The sequence below is a fragment of the Peromyscus eremicus genome, chromosome X (assembly GCF_949786415.1).
Source record: "Peromyscus eremicus chromosome X, PerEre_H2_v1, whole genome shotgun sequence".
Classification (NCBI taxonomy): Eukaryota; Metazoa; Chordata; class Mammalia; order Rodentia; family Cricetidae; genus Peromyscus; species Peromyscus eremicus.
This window is the reverse complement of record NC_081439.1, coordinates 81,536,364-81,557,303: the sequence shown is the minus strand read 5'-3', so window position 1 is coordinate 81,557,303 and position 20,940 is coordinate 81,536,364. Positions and strand designations below refer to the sequence as shown.

The 20,940-nt window shown below is 41.6% G+C and overlaps 1 protein-coding gene across 1 annotated transcript in view; it reads right to left on the bottom strand.

Moving 5' to 3' along the window:
* The window catches only part of Cstf2 (cleavage stimulation factor subunit 2), a 28,280-nt gene extending 11,613 nt beyond the window's left edge, over positions 1-16,667 (bottom strand). Inside the window, exons 1-11 of the mRNA XM_059250963.1 lie at positions 16,465-16,667; positions 15,282-15,360; positions 14,565-14,734; positions 13,732-13,868; positions 13,105-13,224; positions 12,853-12,990; positions 9,085-9,205; positions 5,354-5,416; positions 1,729-1,870; positions 1,033-1,217; positions 527-819 (exon numbers count right to left, since the gene is read on the bottom strand). Coding sequence (XP_059106946.1) covers positions 527-819; positions 1,033-1,217; positions 1,729-1,870; positions 5,354-5,416; positions 9,085-9,205; positions 12,853-12,990; positions 13,105-13,224; positions 13,732-13,868; positions 14,565-14,734; positions 15,282-15,360; positions 16,465-16,522 — 1,506 coding nt within the window. The 5' untranslated portion in view covers positions 16,523-16,667. The remainder of the gene's footprint in view (positions 1-526; positions 820-1,032; positions 1,218-1,728; positions 1,871-5,353; positions 5,417-9,084; positions 9,206-12,852; positions 12,991-13,104; positions 13,225-13,731; positions 13,869-14,564; positions 14,735-15,281; positions 15,361-16,464) is intronic.
* Between the last annotated feature and the right edge of the window lie 4,273 nt (positions 16,668-20,940).

The following is a 20,940-nucleotide window of genomic DNA, read 5'->3' as shown; positions in this document are numbered from 1 at the left end:
CTACTACAAAGTATCCCATACACACAGCTGGAGCGAGCCAAGTGAAGGAGACAGAGACAGACTGCAGTTCCAGAACTGTATGCAGATTGTCTTTTCTATACCACTGTTCATTTAGATGCTGTGATGACAATAAATCCACACAGGCTCTGCCACGCTGAGATAATCGAAATGAACACAACTCCTCAAATGCTCTAGTTCAGGGTTGCACACTATAATCATTTTTGAGGTTTTTCAAATGGTCTGAGATCTGTACAAGTTTTTTTTTTGGAGGGGGGCTTTGTATGTGATGTTGGTTTCTATACCCAATGCAGAGTACTCCTTGACCTATACATTTTTATTTTCAGAGATCTTCTGAATTATCAGAGACTAGAACACTCTTCTTCTAAGGGATATGAGAAAGTAAAAGGCGAGCCTAGTCTCTTCTTTTTAACAAGCAGATTCACTTAAGTCAGAAGACAATAAAAATCAGGCTCAGTAAGCAATTCTCAAATACATTAAGATTTTATGTAGATGCTACAAGTATTACCTGTCTTGTTCCCTGGGGAACGACAGCCCCCATGTTCATTGGATTGGGACCTTGGATTCCACTAGGCATAGGTCCTCTAGGTCCAGGTACTGGGCCTCTGGTATCCATGCCTCTGGCTTCCATGGCACGGGCTTCCATAGCACGGGCCTCCATGGCACGGGCTTCCATGGCACGGGCCTCCATGGCACGAGCTTCCATGGCACGGGCCTCCAGTCCTCTGGCATCCAGTCCTCTGGCCTCCATGGCTCTGGCCTCCAGCCCTCGTGCATCTAATCCTCGGGGATCTCTTCCACCTAGAAAGTTGTAAGAAAACCAGTATGTAGCTACTAATTTGTAGTCACATCTCTCCTTACCTATGAGACTGTCTCCTTTCTAGTTTATTAGATTTGTAGGTAAATCGTAAAAAATCTTGCCAAGACTCCTGTCCCATATTAGAGCTGAAGAGAGCCAAGTTCTTCATCAACCCATGGCTACTAGTTGGAGTTGTAATGCTGTTTCCCCCTTACCTCTAGCATCCATGGGTGGAACCCTCTGATCTAGCATGGGTCCTCTTGGCTCTGCCATTAAAGGTCTGGGCTCAGCTAATGGACCTCCCCTCATATCATGTGGGGGTGGTCCACGGCCTTCATGGCCAGGAACATGGTGCATGGGTGGGCCCTGATGAGGTGGTGGTGGTGGTCCCAGGTAAGCTCTAGAGATGAAGAAAAATGACATATTTTAAAGCAATAACAATCCTCATTTCTAAGGTTATATGGATTTATCTGTCTCTATCTTTGTGGGGCTGAGGATTGAAGGCAGGGCCTTGGGAATCTTAGGCAAGTGCTCTATCGCTGGTGTTACACCCCCAGCCTAAGGTAGATTCAATGAGGTGATTCAAGTACTTAGAGAAAAGCCAGAGGTATGATCCCCACCATCAACTATTGCCATTAATAGTACCATTACCTCACGTTTTCCTTGCTTAGGTATATAGTACTAGAATTTTCAATTTCTGAAAATATGGTAGTCATAGCTGGCTCAAAGTTACCTTCTTAACTTTACAATTATGCTTTAGGAGAAGTGCTTAGTCTTGGACAGTAGCTACAGATACTTATGTATCTTTTGAAGTAGGCAAACAGGTCCAACTCTGTTCCAGAAAGAGTTTGCTTTCAATGTAAGGAAAATTTCCACCTTCTCAAGCTGTTTCCTTCTACATCAGTACTTACCTAGGCTCAACCTCTCCAGTCACAGACATTAAGGTGCCTCCCCGTGGGTCATTGGGGGCATCTCCTAACAGACCACGAGGAGTTGGGACGTTGGCAGGCAAGGCTCCCCTCTGCATAGCTGCTCTGGGGTCTTGCATTGGCACTGACAAGGAAACAAACATGGAGTTAGTGCTGTGAAAGACACATAAGGAAACAAGAAATGACTCTATACCACTGACAACGTAATTTGGACACGTTACAGTGGGTGAAACCTCACCACAGAAGAATCCTCTTGCAGCTCAAGAACAGAAGCAGGGTGTAGGCAGAATCTGTGCCATGTCAGAGGTATGGATGGAATTATATAAAGAGCAAACTGGGGAGCAACCTGCCAAGGACGAGCATGTGACCTCAAGTAACTTACAATCCTTGTTTCCCTTCTAATCAATCTTAGTTTAAGGACCAGAGTCACAAAAGAGAGATAGGGTCTTGGAATATGAACACTGCCATAGCTCTGCAAGAACCTGCTGTCTCCTTACAGACTGCTATTCCATCCAAGTCTCCTAACACCAGTAGGGAGGAAGCAGAGCCTCGGATGGATGCTCATATCATCCATGTTCTCTGCCCTGTGTGAAGAGGTCAATCTTAGGCTTGTGGCCTCAAGAGAAAAAAAAACACAAAAATAACAAAAACAAAAACCCCAAAACACTACCCTTTTGAGGTTCTAAAGGTGAGGATGACTGCCAAGCAGCTCTTTTCCTCTCAACATCCCACCCTGAACACCATAAGCAAAAGGAAACCTGCAGATACGATGGGTACCTTGAACTCGCTCAATTGATGCAGGCCCGGCGGGTCCCACGGGCGAGTGCTGTAGGGTTCCTAGGTGAGCAGTAAGTTCAAAAGGAGAAATAGCAGACACTTAAAATAGCTTGAACACACAAAGGAACATACACATATGGAGACTAGAGGTTTACACATGTCAGTAAAAAGCCAAGAGTTTGTTAGTTTGCCCCAGCCTATAAAACTTCCTAAACTACAAGAGGCCTTTGTCTTATCCAACAGTTCCACTTTGACCAGGCATCTTTCTTAAGGGAAACCTATGGGCTGGTTTACTTAGGCAAGAATAACCAGCAATTTTGGACTCTCCTTTCTGTTGCTACAGCATTTTCTTTTGTGTCTTCCTGTACATTTAAAAAAAGAAATAAAATAGAGAAAAATGTATTTTCAGAAGCAAAACATGAAAGAAATTCCAATGAACATGACATGAGATTTATCACCAAGAGACCATAACAGAAGTGAGGCAATACTAGTTTTGTCTTACTTTAAAGTCTAAAAATTTCTGTCAAAAAAAATCAAATGGGTAAATGCAGCTGATGATCTTTAGGTGAGGAAAGAGATTATCACTCTAAATGAAACAGCCTACCACAGCAAGTCTATGACTATAAAAAATGACGAAGATTAATGAGCTGACAAGGTAACCAACATTAAACAACTCAGGAGGTGGGAAAGCGAGAAGCACTGTCTCAAATACCTGTCACAATTACAAATGTGCACCCCAAACAAGGATTCCAGGCAGAGACAAATGTGGTCACAAATGAAAACAGTTTCCTATGCTGGGTACTGAAGGAAACTGCTGAAACTCATCTCACTTTCATCTCTGTGTCAACAGATCCTTGAAATACTTTCAAAATTTGAGTCAATTCCTCTTGGTAATTCTTAGCAGAAAGATGGGGCTAAACTCCAGTAGGAAGAAAGATGTCTGATGGAAGTATGTGGTGAATGGCTGAGGGATTCACTGAGACTAACGGCCAAGAAAGAGGGAGAGATGTGACTGATGGAAGCCTAAGCCCTTCTCAGTACTGCAGAGATACTTTGGGGTAGATGTCCTGACAGTAATGGGATGGCAGTACACAGCAGCACAGAAGCATGGGATACTTTAGAGGGAAGATGGCATGTTTGGCCAGAAGTTTGTCTTGTTGCCATTCATCCGGTAAGACAAGTTTAGACTCATCATTTCAATCACCAATTACTGTGTACAAACCATGGGCCTGTTATCTTAATATTTTGCTTTTGAAATAGGTTTCTCTTGTAGGGAATCAGCTAAGAAGAAAAACATTAAGCCCCTCTGTTCTTGTCCAAATCAATCTATTCCCAACACAGGAGGAATCTAATGAGTAAGTACAGTATTTTGAAAATTCTTTCTGAAATTAGCACTGGCAGTATAAAATAATGGGAGAGGGCAGATTTTGTTATTATTACTTTCTTTTTGGTTTTTTGAGACAAGGTGTTTTTATGTAGCCCTGGCTGTCCTTGAACTCACAGAGATCCACCTGCCTCTGCCTCCCGAGTGCTGAGATTAAAGATGTGTATCACCGGGGCGGGCGGTGGTGGCACACGCCTTTAATCCCAGCACTCGGGAGCAGAGGCAGGTGGATCTCTCTGAGTTCGAGGCCAGCCTGGACTACAGAGTGAGTTCCAGGAAAGGCGCAAAGCTACACAGAGAAACCCTGTCTCGAAACAAACAAAACCAAAACCAAAAAAAAAAAAAAAAAAAAGGATGTGTGTCACCACTGCCCAGTGAGGGCAGATTTTAGATTCAGAGATTTTAATTTTAAAGTCAAAAGAGAAGAGCACCAGATTCAGGCCATAATACTCAGATATGAGTATGCACTTACCGCATCCCATTGAGAAACTTAAAACTCCCGTGCTTCCATCTCTTTACCTGTAAAACTGAGGCACTGCCCCCCAACTCCCGAGGTTGTCTATGGAAACTGAAGTGACTGAGTATTTACAGTACACATTCAGTTCCCTTGTTTCTATCATCTTGTTTTTAATCAAACTACTGTATTTTCTTTTCCTTCAGACTCCAATAATATGAGAAAAGAATGCAAAGATTCTGGAAGGGCTGCTGCTCTTATATAGTGTTTTTGCCACAGTACAGGAAATACTTTGCAACTATGCTTTACAGACAGACCTCTGCTTTGCTCCCAGTTTGCTAAAGGGTTTACTTCTTGACATCTACAGACCCAGTCATATACTATATTCTCACTATTAAAACTTCTTACGAAGTCGCCGGGCGGTGGTGGCGCACGCCTTTAATCCCAGTACTCGGGAGGCAGAGCCAGGAGGATCTCTGTGAGTTCGAGGCCAGCCTGAGCTACCAAGTGAGTCCCAGGAAAGGCGCAAAGCTACACAGAGAGACCCTGTCTCGAAAAACCAAAAAAAAAAAAAACAAAAAAAAACTTCTTACGAAGTCAACAGCTATTCACAGATAGAGAACACGCTAGTGGAGTTGTAAGACTGTCAGGAAACAAAGGTTGCATTTGTTACACATCACTGATTCTTATAGAGCTAGGCTCTGAATAGCCCTTATGGAAAGTCTGGACCAATAGACGTTTTGCTGACCATAGAAACATTCTACATCTGCAATGTCCAGCGTGGTCTTCATTAGCACGTGTGGCTACTGAGCACTTGGAATGCGATTACTGTTCCCAGGAAATAAGAACATTAGGCATTACTTAATTTGAACTTAATTTTAATTAACTCAATCTTTAAATTGCCACTGGTGGTTAGTGGCTGACACATTAGACAGTGCAGAGATGGAACATTTCCATGTTCAGTATATATACAACAGATATTTAACACTTACCTTGTCCTCGTTCCATGGGCACTGGTCCACCTCCTTGCATTCCAACTTGGGCTTGCATGACTCCTAGAAAATAAAGGGCAGGGAGAAAAACATAAACTGAGCCTGTAGAAAAAACAACAACAGTGGCCGAGTTTACAAATGTCATCATTTTTCCCCCACATGGAGAAACCTATGATGGAAGGTGATAACTACCATTCAGCAATGCAGTGAAACAGAAGATGAAGTTTGTCAGTATGTCACACTTCAATGACAAGTGAGTTCAGGAGTATTTCATTTCAATTACCAAAATTGTGGCAGAAAGCCCTTTAATGCAGGAAAACAATGCCTCTTACCCACAAGACTCTTCTCATGGGAGGCAGTATCACTCTTAGGGTATTTTATAAATGTGTGGGTATATTATTTAGTTATGACAAAGCTTTTGGGGGGCACAGTTAACCCTGAATGAGATGGTACCAGGAATACTAGGTGGCCTACAAAGTATGAGATAGTTCCACAAAATCAAGACTGATCTTGTGTCTGAAAAAAACTTTTAAATGACTCACTGAACATTCATACAAAGGAAAAGTTGCCTGCTGCCATCTCAACTTAGAATCTGAGTCTGTTGTATTTGTGAACACAAAAGTCCTATGTGCTGCTGTTTTTAGTATATAGACATACTGACTTTCCTAGAAATGCAACACTGAGTACATTATGGAGATTGTAATTTGTTTTAAAAGAGTTTTAGTATGATTTTTCACTATTTAGGAAAACCACATCAATAGTCCTTGTGGTATCTGAATTATCAAAAGCAAACATCACTGTAACTGTCTAAATTTTTAGTTTTTACATTAATGGGCTAGATGTAAAAACCTATTACATTTTGTTTTCTAACTCTACCTGGACATTTATATATTAATTTTTAATCATAAATTAACTTTCTTTTATTTTCTGTTTCTATTATAATTAGGGCATAATATTAATTTTTTGAAGTTATGTTATAGAGGCTGTATCATCTGTGCACTACATTTCAGGACAGTAAAGCCACTGCAAAATATCTATTATAAAAAGGAGGACCTATGGTCTACACTAACCAGATGGGGTATGATGACTACTATATAAAGAATAATCACGCACCACAAATCCTTGACTGGTCCCTTCCACATAGCAATAATTCTGTTTTCTCCAAAGGAGCAAGATATGCTGTTGAGTGGGGACAAAAGGCAAGCTGATTTGTTTGCAGTTCATGGATACTTCCTTAAAATAGAAAGTACAGATCACATCGTCCCTATCTCACTAAACATGCTAAGCACTAAAAACGTTATGGATTAAGTGTCCAGAGAACTGGGTGCTAGCCCAGCTCTTGCTACTAAATAATGGTGATTCTGAACAAGTGACTCAATGAAAGTACTATATTCCCAGCTTCCTCATCTGTAAAATGAACAGGTTGTTCCAAATAGTAGTACCCAGAAGGTGGTCCCCAGTCAGACAAGCCAGATCACTATCAACCAGAAAAATGTGAAAACTGCAAATTCTCAGGTTCTGCACCTCAGATTTATTAAATCATAGTTTGGCAGCAGGGACCATCAATCTGCATTTTATAGGCCCTTCAGGTAATTCTAACACATATTAAAGTCAGAAACCACTGATCTAAATGACCTCAAAGCTTCCTTCCAGCCATAATGTTCCATTCCATTGAATCCAGACCAATTACTAACACAATACAAAGGTTTAGGATCTGAGGAAAAGATAGCAGAAGGCATTATGAGCATAATTTCTCACATAAAGAAATCATCACATAACACCTTTTATTTGTAAAGGCTAAATCCCCAGTGGTGGAACTGGTGGTCAGAATGTAGGAATCTTTCATGTTGTACTACTTTCTTCTGTCCTCTTCTTTGAAACTTGACACTGATGGGTGTAAACGGCATTTTATTTTTACTTAATTTGTAGCTCCCAAACTATAAAGGAGGCCGTTTTTGTTGGTCATCTGGCTTTGCTTTTACAAAGCTCTTAAACAGTTTCTTCCTGCACTTTTCTAAAGGTTGTTTTTCCTCTTATCAATTTTCAAAGACTGTAGGATAGCTCAAAAAATTCCCAAGAAGTTTTAATGAATTAATAAATACAAATACTATAAGCTCAAAAACATCCCTTGAAAGTTAATTATTTTAATTTTTTTGTTATACTCAGTTTTTGGTTTTTGGTTCTTTGGGGGGTGTTTTGATTGGTAAAACTTTTTTGTGCTTGCTGCTGGGGACTGACATGGTAGACAAGTGCTTTACCACTGAGGGGCACTCCCATCTTCATTAATTTCCATTTCTTGCTGTCTTGTGCTTTATTATTTTTCTAATTAATTAGTACCAGTATGGAATTTATTTTTTAGTAACACAGGTATTTAGAATATTCATTTTCTTTTAGGCACCACCTTACTTTCTCATACCTATTTGTATGGCATATAAATATATATTACTTTTGTTTTAAATTATACTATTAGAATTTTTATTTTCTCTTTAAATAGCTATAGTATGTTCCTTAATTTTCCAAGTCAAGATTTCTTCCCACTCACCTTTTTTTTTGGTTTTTGAGACAGCATTTCTCTGTGTAGTCCTGGCTGTCCTGGATCTCACTCTGTAGACCAGGCTGGCCTTGAACTCACAGAGATCAGCCTGCCTCTGTCTTACAAGTGCTGGGATTAAAGGTATGTGCCACTACCACACCTCCTACTCACCTTTTAGTTATTTATTTCTAATTTTATTGGTTTAAAATCAAACAATGTGATCTATAAAAATCTCTACTGCCTCAAATTTGTTAAATTTAGCTTATGGCTAAGTACGTGGTCTTTTTTTTTTTTAAAGGGTTCTATGGTCATTTGGAGAGGGGAGTATACTCCACACTTAAGCCAACAGATGTAAGGCTATCTCTAAATATTAAGTGTAGTGGGTAGCCATTCCAGCTTTGGTCTGGAAGTTCCAACCCCCATTGAGGCTTTGGTAACTGTCACGCCTACAAGGCGGGGCCAAGAGAGGACCCTGAAGACCTGAGATCCAGATGCCCCGCCTTCTCTTGGTTCCTGAAACCTGGACGCTAGAGGTAGACCGAGCAGAGTTCTCCAGAGAACACCGCCGCCGGACTGTGCTACGTCTTCCCCAGACCCTGCAACCTACCTATCCCTTCATTTGTAAGTCATGCCACTAAATAAACCTCCCTTTTTACTACGTGGAGTGGCCTTAATAATTTCACCAATAATTAAGTGGAGCTTGTTGGTCCTATTATCTATTGAATATGTCTAACTAATTTTTATTCATTAGGACAAGATTACTCAACATGTCCAGAGAGGGTACTGATCAATAGCCTACATTAGCATTTCATGACAATGTAAGTACAGAATTGGAGAACAGATATTTAGAAATCTCTATGAATTTGACACTGTTGTGACATCCAAGTGTATGTCATACCAGCACTTAAGAGCTCATTTAGCTGGGATTGATGGCATATGCCTCTAATCCCAGCACTTGGGCATCTGAAGTAGGGGGATTTACAAGTTTGAGGCTAGCCCCAGCTACACAGCAAGACATTTTCTTCCAAACAATACAAAACAAAGAAGAAATCATCTAGTTTCCTCAGCCTAGAATACATGGTACAGCTACACATCTACTTTATATCAAGATCCTGTTAAATAATTGGCTGCACGTCAGCAGGTGCTACTATAAAACCTCAGCAAAATAACAAGATGGTAAAGACTCTCAACTGATTACCTGCAGGGGCTAAGGAACCAGGACCAGGACCTGCTACAGCTGCTGTCATTTGCACTGGGGCTGGAACTCCACCTGGCATAGAAGCTTGCATCAGAGGTGCACCATTAACATGCATTCCGCCCTGACCAAGAGAAAAACAAGTGTGAGCATGTCTCTGCAGACTCCAAACATTTAGTCTGTGGCCTTAAGTTTCTCTTAAAATTGGTAGCTCCAATAGTCTGCCAAATAGCGTTCTTGTGTATGTCTTCTATAACATTAGGTTCATCACATACTCTGAATTCCACAGAAGCAAACTGCAGTATGTAACTTGAGCCTGGTTATGTGAATGCAGTTAAGATGGAGCATATGCCTAATGTAAGTCTTATCCATGTGGCAGCGCAGCAAGTAAAACCCATTCTTGACTTCACTGATTAGAACCTAACAATAAGAGTTTTAAAAAATGCCTTATACTTGACAAAAAAAGCGACTGAGACTTCAAAAAAAAAAAAAAGTCCTGCTCATACTCTACATTTTTATGAAAAAAAATTTCCAAGCTTTAATAACTTCTGTCCTTGGATGTAACTTTCTTGGGGGTATGTGTACATTTGTAAATTTTTAAATGATACATTAAATTGCCTGAGAGAAAAGATATGCAGTATCATTCCCTAGAGAACTACTCACATCTTTGGAATGTGAATAACTACAAAGAATAAAGAGTTTTAAAAGAATCGAATATATGAGCACCAAAAAGAAGAAAGTTTGGAGTCTGAGTTCAGTAGTATTCCACTTTCTGCATGTCTCTGCAGTCTGTGTATAGTACAACATTTTAGTAATAAAGAAGTGAGGAGTGAGATTCAGAGTAGAGATGCTGCTCACAGCTGCTGCTTCTTAAACCTACAGCAGTGGTTTTACCTGTTAAAGTCCAAAACAGCATGGATCTCAATAGATCGTGATTGGTCCACATGTTCAGTCCTGAACTCATCACTGTGAGTGGTGATGGCAGAGGGGAGTGAAATGTACTAGCACCCTGCTTTCTTCAGATAAAATTCAAGACCTCCAGTGGATATTCAAAGCCTTAGATATGTTTTAACTTGTCTGTATATATCAATTGTTTTCCTCCAAGGTTCAATTTAAAGGCTTATAACAATAACTAAAAAATAGAACTACAGCAATACACTGCAATGAAAGTTCTATGAATATTTTAAAAATCACACACAGTTCACTACAATGAAAACTAAACAGGAAAGAGGAAAGTGTACAGTGAGGTGGTTGAAACAGGTCATGAGATTAGACTAGGTTCAGATCCTAATTTACCACCTATGGCTCTTTTAGACTGGTTGGATTTTCAGTCTTAATGTTCCCTTTCTGCAAAATACTTATCTAGGACAGGGGCTGGAAAACTATTGCTCATTGGCTAAATTCTTCTTTCATCTTTTTTTGTTGTTGTTGTTTGTTTTTTGAGACAAAGTCTTTCTATACAGTCTTGGCTGTTCTGGAACTTTCTACGTACACCAAGTTGGCCTCAAACTCAGAAATCCAGCTAGCTGCCTCTGCCTCTCAAGTGTTAGGATTAATGGCGTGTATCACCAAATTGGCTAAACTCTTTACCAGTTAAAACATTTTTCAAGCCAGGAATAGCGGTGCATGCCTTTAATCCTAGCACTCAGGAGGCAGCGACAGGTGGATCTTTGTGAGTTAAGAGGCCAGACTGGTCTACACAGCAAGTTCTAGGACTGTCCCAGAGCCATATAGTGAGACCCTGTCTAATATATGGTATTTTTTTCTCAAATTTCTTGTGTTCACATATACACCCCAGCATACATGTGGAGGTCAGAGATCAGAGGATAACTTGTATAAGTTCTCATTTTCCATTATATGGCTCCTGGGGATTGAACTCAAGATTGCTAAGTGTGGCAATAAGCACCTTTATCTACTGAGCCATCTCGTTATCCATCCATCCATCCACCCATCCACCCATCCATCCATCCATGCATCCATCTATCTAGCTAGTATGCATGTGCATATACTATGGAACACTTGAGGACAATTTTCAGGAATACATTTTCTCCTTCCACAATGTGTGTCCCAGTGATTGAACTCAGGCTGTCAGTCTTGATAGCAAGCACCCTTATTTACTGAACCATTTTGCAGGCCCCAGCCTTTGTTTTTTTGAGTCAGGATCTCAAATAGCCCAGAATGGCTTCAATTTTGCTAGGTAGTCAAGGATGACCTTGAACTCTGATCACCTGCTTTCCTTCCAAGTGCTGAGATTATAGGCACTACCATGCCTGTTTCTATAAGAGGCTTTATAACTAAGGTTTTCCTGGAAAACAGTCACATACTTTTACGTATTATCTCACATTACAGAGACAATACAGCTTGTAAAGCCAAAGATATTTACTACCTGAGTTTCTGAAGAAAATGTTTACTAATCTTTGCCCATTGGATTCATCCACATTATTTACCTCTACAAATCTAGTAGGTGAAAAATAGTGGCTTATTTTAGTTTATATTTTTAGAATGAATACTTAATTTCAGTTTTGTGAACTGGTTATGCCCATTACACATTTTGTTTTTTTTAACTAATTTATGGGCTTTTTGCTTATGAAAATAATATAAACAACATAACCACCTATGTGGCTTTCAATTACACCTCCTATTTTTCTACTCCTTAAATAACTACTCAGAATTCTTATACGCATTTAAAATGGTTGTATTTGGGATGGAAAGATGGTTCAATGTTTATAAACACTTTCTTCTCTTGCAGAGGACTTGGGTTCAGTTCTCAGCACCTACATGGAAGCTCAAAATGGTCTATAACTTTAATTCTAGGAAATCTGAATCCTCTTCTGGCCTCCTTGGACACTGCATGCACATAGTGTACTTACATATATGCATAAAAACAGATACACATAAAATACACATACTTTTATATATTGAACTATTTTGGCATTTCACTTAACAGTTTGAGAATTTGTGCTGATAGATACCCATATGGAGAATATTCCCATATTTACTTCATTTTACTTTCTGTATGCCATTATATTTTTTAGTTTTTTGTGTTGATACCACATATTCTTGCCTACCTTACTGCTGTATGGCATTAGGTTTCTGAAAGGCATTCCTATTTATCCATGTAGTTTATTGAACTGTTTAAAGTTTTCCATTGGATAGATATACCAAATTTTCTCCACTTTTCATTAATGAACATTTCATATGTTTTTAATATTTGCTATTATCATATGGCAATAGACATCTCTGAGCATGACAAAGTACTCTTTATTTAGAATTGGCCTTTTTGTACATCATAAATCCCTTTTCCCATTTAGTCTTTAGTGTTTACTTCCTTTTCTTTACAAAAATGTCAACCTTCAGATGTATTAAATTTTTATGTCTGTAGGGATACAATCATGCTTTTGAACATATGCTTTTTCCATTGTTACTGCTGAGAAGGAAGACAGTAAGAATGCTTGCCTCATTCTGCTGCTATGAAGATTTAAATGAGGTAACATAAAGGATATTGAAGTGATAACCACAGTGGCAGGTATACACACCCACAAAAAATTAGCTTTTTAGAAAAGGGTTCACAGGAAGGACCTCTGTTTTATTAACTTGGAACAGACTCTACATTCTTTCAGGTGGTATGAGCTCTGCAATCTGGAAATTGCTTTTATGCCTAAAAATTTTAATTACCATCTCTGAATCCTGCTGTTTCTTCTCTCAATATTCTCCTGGAAAGAAAATAACATTTTAAGACAGATTAAAAAATGTTGTGGAATAAAACCCTACCAAAGATTGAGCCTGAGGGGCCTGAGGATTCTGCTGGTTCATTGAAACATTGGGTCCTGAGCCAGGCCCAGCAACATGGACTGGCTGAGGGTTGCCTGAAATCAGCGTTGGGATATTTGTCTGGCGATGCAGAATTTTCTAAAAAGTGAAAAGATACATCTATGAGCTGTCTGTTTAACAAGCCAATCAGGCAGTTCCTATCCCACTCAAAGAATACCCTACTATTTCCATACCAGAACCAGAAGCACTCACCAGGGCAATCTCAGGATCCACAATTCTCATCACTACCTGCGCTTGTAGCAAAGCATAAGCCAGCTGTGGATTCTGAAGCAACATGTTTCGTGCTTCCTGGGGACTATTCTGGACACAGAGCTGAGAAGATAAGAAAATTTACCTTCAGGTTCAATACTAAGAATCTGATAATGGTTTGAGCCATTCTAACTCATAAAGGTAATATTCAAGGTAATCTGAGTTAGTACTGACTTTTTTTTTTGAGACAGTGCCTTATGTATCCCATTCTGGTTTTGAACTGTGACCCTTCAGCCTCAGCATTCCAAGTGGTGGTACTAAAGGCACGCAACACCATGCCTGGTGATTTAGCACTGATTTTGACACTGAACAAAAAATCTCGGCCATGGCAGGCAAGAAGAGTCATTTATAATATGGTAACATCACTTATGGGCAAAACATCTACAGGGGGCATAGAAACACAGCTGGACTGTTTGGGCAGGTCTGTTGCCGTATAAAAATAGCTTCGTGTATAAAATGTGGACCAAATAGTGTCTATAGACTCAACTACTTAAGCTCAGGAAATTATGCCCAGTAACACTTGAAAATCTGATGTAAATGGTCTTGTTTATGATCTAATGCTCCCCCCACCTTCATTTGCTTCATCAGCTCAAACATCTGTTCTGGCGGAAGACTGGCAACTGCTTTGCTAATAGATTCAGGGGCATCCTCGGGGCTGATGGTCTCTCCATAAGGCGACTCAATGACGGGTGCACCAGTGCCAAGGCCTGATTAGGAAGAAAGCACAAGAAAGTCAGGAAGGCAAAAGAACCACCTAAGTCATTTCAAGTGTATTTTCCAGGGCTTCTGTGAGCACCCATCAATAACTGCAAATTCTGGAGCTGGAAAGTAAGCCACTCAAAAACGTCATTTCAGTGAAGCAAAGTGACAGTGTATCTTCTGTTCTTAGAGGACAGCTGGGCCAGTGATAATGCCATTATTGATTTGACAAATCATTTCAGAAGAGAAGCATTTAAACAGCAAAGACGTTACTTTCACCATAGGATTTGTGGAAACGCCTTTAGGCTTGGTGAACCTGAATTTCCCTTAAACTGGAAACCAACTCCTAAGAAGAGAAGGATTTCAAGCCGGGCGGTGGTGGCGCACGCCTTTAATCCCAGCACTCGGGAGGCAGAGCCAGGCGGATCTCTGTGAGTTCGAGGCCAGCCTGGGCTACCAAGTGAGTTCCAGGAAAGGCGCAAAGCTACACAGAGAAACCGTCTCAAAAAAAAAAAAAAGAAGAGAAGGATTTCTAAAGCCAAGCTGCTTAAATGTACACATCCTTCACTCGGGCACCTGGGGTCGTAAGACGCTTTTCATCAGCTAACCACCCCAGCATCTTCTAAAGCATAATCGCAAATGAAGAAATTGCATGGCTTCATCTTCACTAACCTGGAATGCACAGGGCTTGGATTGATACTCACTTTTCAGTTCTTCCTTGTTCTTTTCACTGGCAGCATTATCCACTCGGAGTGCTCGCCCACTGAATTCGCGCCCATTCAGGTTCCGCATGGCACTAAGTGCTGTCTCTTGGTCTTGGTATTCACAGAAGCCATAACCCTTTGGTTTTCCTGTTTCCCTATCATAAACCAACCTGAAGAGCAAAACCAGGTATCAGGAACAAATGCTACATACACACAAGCTTCCTGCTAACACTGGCATGTTCTAATTTAGCCCACAGTAAGATACCCTTCTAGCCGGGCGGTGGTGGTGCACGCCTTTAATCCCAGCACTCAGGAGGCAGAGCCAGGCGGATCTCTGTGAGTTCGAGGCCAGCCTGGGCTACCAAGTGAGTCCCAGGAGAGGCACAAAGCTACACAGAGAAACCCTGTCTCGAAAAACCAAAAAAAAAGATACCCTTCTAAGCCAGGTGTGGTGATTGAGCAAGCCTTTGATCCCAGCACTGTGAAGGCAGAGGCAGGCGGATCTTTGTGTAAGGCCAGCTTGGTCTACAGAGTGAGTTCCAGGACAGCCAAGGCTGTTACAAAGAGAAACTATGTCTCAAAAAAAGATACTTTTGTGTTTTTGAACCAAATCTTTCAGGTAAGTCTGGATATGAATCATAAAGCCTATGTATTTACTTTAAAAATCTGTGGTGATTTTTAAGAATCTCTCATTAAGTTCTTAAAAGAGGATCTCACCTGAAACTAACAACAGGCCCAACCTCAGAGAAGATGTCCTTCAGTTGCTCTTCGGTAGCTTCATAAGGAATGTTTCCCACTAAGGAACAGATAACACATTCAAATGCTTCCACGTGAGCACGTAAACTGTAGGCTTTCCATCTTTATCAATAAATATACAACTGACTGGACAGCGTTCACCAAAACCCCGCTTCCACTGTATCTTTTTAGACCTCATAACACAGGCAGAGACTAAATAAAAAAAGATGTCTTTCAAACAGTTCCCACATGGATATATGACAAACAGGACGTTTTCCTTAACTTTGATAAAAATAAATGTTTAAGCACTGGTATTTAGCCGTAGCCCTATAAGTTGGACCAGTGACTACTAAAAAGATAAATTAAAGGGGATGGGTTCGTGTCTTTATTTCCATGTATACATACGCCTATGGAGGAATAGCCACGACTATAGTGGAGGATGTTCAAAAATTATTCTGAACTGTTTTGTCATGTTTCTTTCAAACAGTGCTTCGTGTGTTCTTTTTGTTTTGAGAATTTCCTTATGTAGCTCTGGCTGGCCCTGTTATGTAGCCGAGGCTGGCCTTGAATTGGAGGCAATTCTACTGCCCCAAAACGTGCTTTGAAAGCAATGCACCTATTTGAGAAATAACTCGTTTAAATCCTAAGAGTTGCTTAGTTTCGCTTCTCTAAAATCTCCCCGGGCTTGATTCATTCATTCATTCATTCGCAACCCACCTCAAGATGCCAGGTGGCCGCTACCACTACGGTTGGATGAAACGTTACAAGTAAAAAGCAAGCGGTATTACGCGTTTATGAGAGGGCGGAAAGTGGATATAGGGTCGATGGCTTCAGAATAAAATCTGTATTTGGGGCTAGGAGAAGCAGCACGGAACAGGGACGCTCTGTTTCCACGCACCTTTTCTCCTAAAAAATAACTGAGAATCGTGAAGGGGGAAACCGCAGGGAAGGCAAACGCTGGAGTCTAGCTCCCCGAACCCCACTGCGGAAAACCTCCAATACCGGGGAGCCCAAGTGGGGGTGGGGGGGTGTTTGCCCACGAGTACACCAGGCTGCCGCGGCAAAGGACAGCAGCGAAACCGCACGCCCGCCCCGACACCCGCTCCGGCTGGGGACCGCAGCGCACGTCCCTCCCGGGCTGGAGGCACCATCGAAATCCTCTCACCGAATACTGAACGCAGAGAACGATCCACCGCAGGGTCTCTAACAGGCAAACCCGCCATGGCTCACCCCCTTAGGTGGCTTCCGGTGCGCCTAAACACACTTCCGTGGGAGAGTGAGTCCAGGGCTGAGCACGCCTCCGTCCGGTGGGAGCCGGAAGCACCTGGACCGAGCCGCCGGGGCCCCGGCTCCCCGCCTCCCGGTGCGGGTTCCCGCCTGGCGTTTTGTCCGGGGGAGGGGCAAAGAGTCGGCAGGAAGGGCAACAGCCGGAGAAAAGGGGCGTGGCGGCGTGCCGCGGGGCGGGGCTATGCTAATTTGAAGTGTTTGCGTTTGCAGCCCTCCTTCTCTGTCTTTTTCGCTGGCGCCCACCCTAGCGTTTATAAGCTGCACTACGGAGGGTTGCGGCGGCTTTAGCCTGGCAACAGGGAAATCATTTGCTAACAGCTCTGGCACTGTCATCTCAGTACTGTCCTACGAGAAATGCGGGGGCCCTCCCCAGTAGCATCCATCCTATTATTTTGTTGAGGCTTAGCTGTACGGAGAGAGAGCTGAGACAGACTGGAGAATGAGAGGACTCGCAAAGTCTGCTGCCAGCCATTAATAAGAGAGCCTAGGGATGACAGACTGTGCTCTCTCAGAAAGTCCCTGAGTTCCAGATTCTTATTGCTGGGACAGTGTGGCACTGGACATTAGCAGGGAAGCTTTGGAAACAATGTAAAATGCCACTGACTGTGGTTGCGCACACTCCTGGGATAGTGCGTTGGAGGAAATCCAGGGTAGGTTATCTTGAAAATAGGATTGAAAGAACAATGAAAGGAGTTCATAGCACTGCCATCTGAGAAAACCTACTATCTGGTAAAGGAAGTACAAAGTAGAAAAATAGGCACAGAATTGGAGGCATGGGCTTAAAATATTAATTCCATGAGCTGGGTATATGGCCCATTGGTAGAGTGCTTGCAAACCATGCATGAGACCCTAGATTAAATCCCCAGAAAAACATACATCCTGTATCAGAAGAGTCTGTGCTTTAAATGTGAGGAATAGAACACACACACACACACACACACACACACACACACGGTGGACAATGTCTCAAGGAATAATTCTGGTAAAGAGAGGAAAGTTTGGGAGTATCACCAATTCATTATACAATCACTATGTGACCTATAGGATATCTTATATAATAGAATTGTTCAAAGCTTGATATTTATAGCTCTGTAAAAGGCACATATTCAGAATTTTGGTGTGTCACAGTTCAATATAGTGAATCTTGACTAAATGAATGTATGGCTAAGTAGATTTCTCAGCTAATATTTTCAAAATTCATACAGACAGAAGATTTACTCAGGGTACTTAACTGAGAATAGAGAGAGGTTCTTGGACTTCCACCCAGTCTGTAGGGGGAGATTTTACACAAGGAACTGGAGAGTCATTTTTCAGTGAGTGCCTCTGGTGGATCTCAGGGCTATGCAATTTGGAAAACATTGTAGTTCATGAAGTAGTTTTATGACAACATTTGGTATGACCATCCATTCTTTTTATCTGTAAATTTTTGTTAAGGAACAGCTGGATAGCTTATAGTAGGCCTAGAAGTTCTTTGCCCAGCTCTCCCCGTTGTGAGAGAGGATGTCTGGAAATGGACAGGAGTGGTCTGGGTTGCTGGATGACCAGTCAAACACTATTGCTGGAAGAAGATCCAGAAACAAACATACTGTCACATGCAGAGTTCTACTCAATGAACTCCTCACTCCACCAGATGCCAGTTTTCCTGGAGAAACACTTTAAAGCAGCTGTCCTGGAGAAAACAGCCCCAGGCTCTAACAGCCATGTTGTGTGGGAGTTGTGCACGAAGCACTTCTGCCTTAGCTCTTTCCCAACTATGCAGCTAATCCCAAGAAAAGTTGACATTTGTAGGGACTGGTTCCCTCCTCTGTGGAGGCACAGGGGGTCCTGTGCTCACAGATAAGCACTAGGGGAACCAGGAATGTAAAACACACAGTGTTGTCTCTTTAAGGGGAGAGATGTATAACCCGTTTCCTGGCCACAAGGTTGGGAGCAGATGTGGTCAATAGCCTGGTGACTTTTGCACTGTTCCTGTGGCCGAGACGCCGGATCCTCCCCCAGGCCCTTATGAGTTTGTTTTTCTCAGTCAATCTATAGAACCTATCTTTGTGGAAGATGTCACATGTACTTTACAGAGAGTTTCAGTGTAGTAATGTCTTAAGCTTTGTTGTGCATACAGGATTGAGTTATTTATCACCAGGAAACTTTTTTTCCAAATTGTGCTGTGCTCAAATATGCCTAAAATAAACTGACCAGTGTCAGACTCTAAGTTTGAACCAACACCAGCTACTGAGTTGTGTTGACCTTTCTTGCCTCCCCGTTTATCACTACTCTGCTGCCCATGGTAGTCTCAGAGACCCCCATAAGTTCTGTTGCTGTACAATATCTTTCCACAGAATAACAGTTTATGACAATGTTAACTTGTTAGTTCACAGTTCTGTGGGTCAGAAATCTGAATGGAAATGGCAGGATTCTCCATTTAATTTTTCACAAGGATGGAATCAATGTCTTGGGCTTTATGTGGGTTGTCTATGGGACACAACCAGCTTTCAATCTCACTTTATTGTTAGCAAAATATGTTTCTTTGTGGTCATAGACTGTGGTTCTTCTTTTCTTGCTGCCTTATTTTCCTGGGGCTGTTAGCTTTAGCTCTTGGGTGCAAAAGCTTCTCTCTGGTCAATGCATGGGGTAACTACATTTCAGAGCCAGCTCTTATGGGACAAGACCTTTCCTGGGGAGATGCAACACAAATCCCTGAGTCACCTGGAAAGAACAGTCAGCTGGTCTGAACTGAGTCCGGGCAGCATGGCAGGTTTCTGCTTCTTCCAGGCAGTTGGCCTAGCCTCAGGGTCTTTGCAGCCTGGCTCCTCTGAGAGTCTGTTTTGCACTTTGGCTTGTCTGACAGGGACTCAGCAGCTTGGGTTGTTTACTCATGGAGGAAGGGGCCTAGAGAATCTGGTCAGTTGCAGGAACTGCTGAAGTGCTTTTGAGTTGTTTACCTTCCTGCTTAAGGAGATCCCCTGCAGGATGGACTGTTTCAATCTGGGAGGAAAGGGTTACAAAACGCCAGCAATGGCCCAATGAAAACCTGTGCTCCCAGTCTCAATTTTGTGATGGTAACTGGAATATTCTGCTTGTATAGGCTCACCTGGATAATTTCTCTATATTAAGATCAACTATGTTGGGGCTGGAGAAACGATTGAGGAGTTAAGAGTACTTGCTGCTCTTGCAGAGAACCAAGGTTCCATTTTCAGCACCCACATAGCAGCTCAAAGGGGCCTGGAATTCTAAATCTGTGGGATCACACGCCCTTTTCTGACCTCTGTGGACACCAGGCACACATGTGGTATATAAACTTACACATAAAGAAACACTCATACACACAAAATATGAATACTTTTTGTAAAAAGACCAACTATGTTGTGCAATCATGAAAATAAAAGCCATTATAATCATGTGAGGCCTTAAGAATTAGCAGACAAATACATCAAGAACTGGGGAAAAAAACCTTACGGTCCATGTTAGACAACTGCCTATCGTGCCCATTTTGAGGATAGTCCTGTTTAAGTAGCCAACTGTAGTTACACATTATGGTAATCCCAGCACTTGGGAGCCTGAGAGCCTGAGGCATGAAGATTATGGATTCGAGCCTAGCTTGGTCTACACAGTGAGACACTGTCTCAAAAAAATATTTGAGTAACTTGCGTTAGGTCCCACAATAAGAAGCTGTGGCATGGTTTCTCTGGTGCCAGAGACTGTTTAAATGCTGTTTTTATTCCCTCCTAATATAACTCAGAAAATTTAGCTGGCTCAATATGTTTCATTACCATTTTAGGGAAATAATGTAAAGCATATGATCATTTGATGATGAGTAGATGGCTCATAGAAATAAACCACCAAGAAAAGATTGAGGCACTTAGCCAGAATGTGTTCCGCATCTCCAACCATCTGTGGAAAATATACTATATGTACTATTACATCAGCAGCTAAACTGACTGTAGTAGTTATACAAGAGGAGCTGTGTGCAAGGGGTGCGTCCTAAATGTTTGCTGTTTTATCTTTGGATTTAACGTATAGGCTGCAAACTCGTTACTCTCACCTCAGTGCCTGCATATTGAGAATCTTCTCATCATTATCACATTTCCTGTGTGACACTTCTTTTGTCATCAGTTTATAGCAAAGTGAAGACACAAAGTGGAGTGTCTGATCCTCTTGTTATGATTGAAGGCTAAATTAGCAATGATATGGGTGTGATATTAAGTAGTAGAAAAAACACTAACAAAGAAGCATTTCTACATCAATAGAAATAAACATATTGGAAGAATGTCACTTGGGGGCTTTAAAAAGATAAAATTACCCCTAATGGAGAATGGAAGAATTTGGGAATTGTGGTGGTTTGAATGAGACTGTTCTCCAT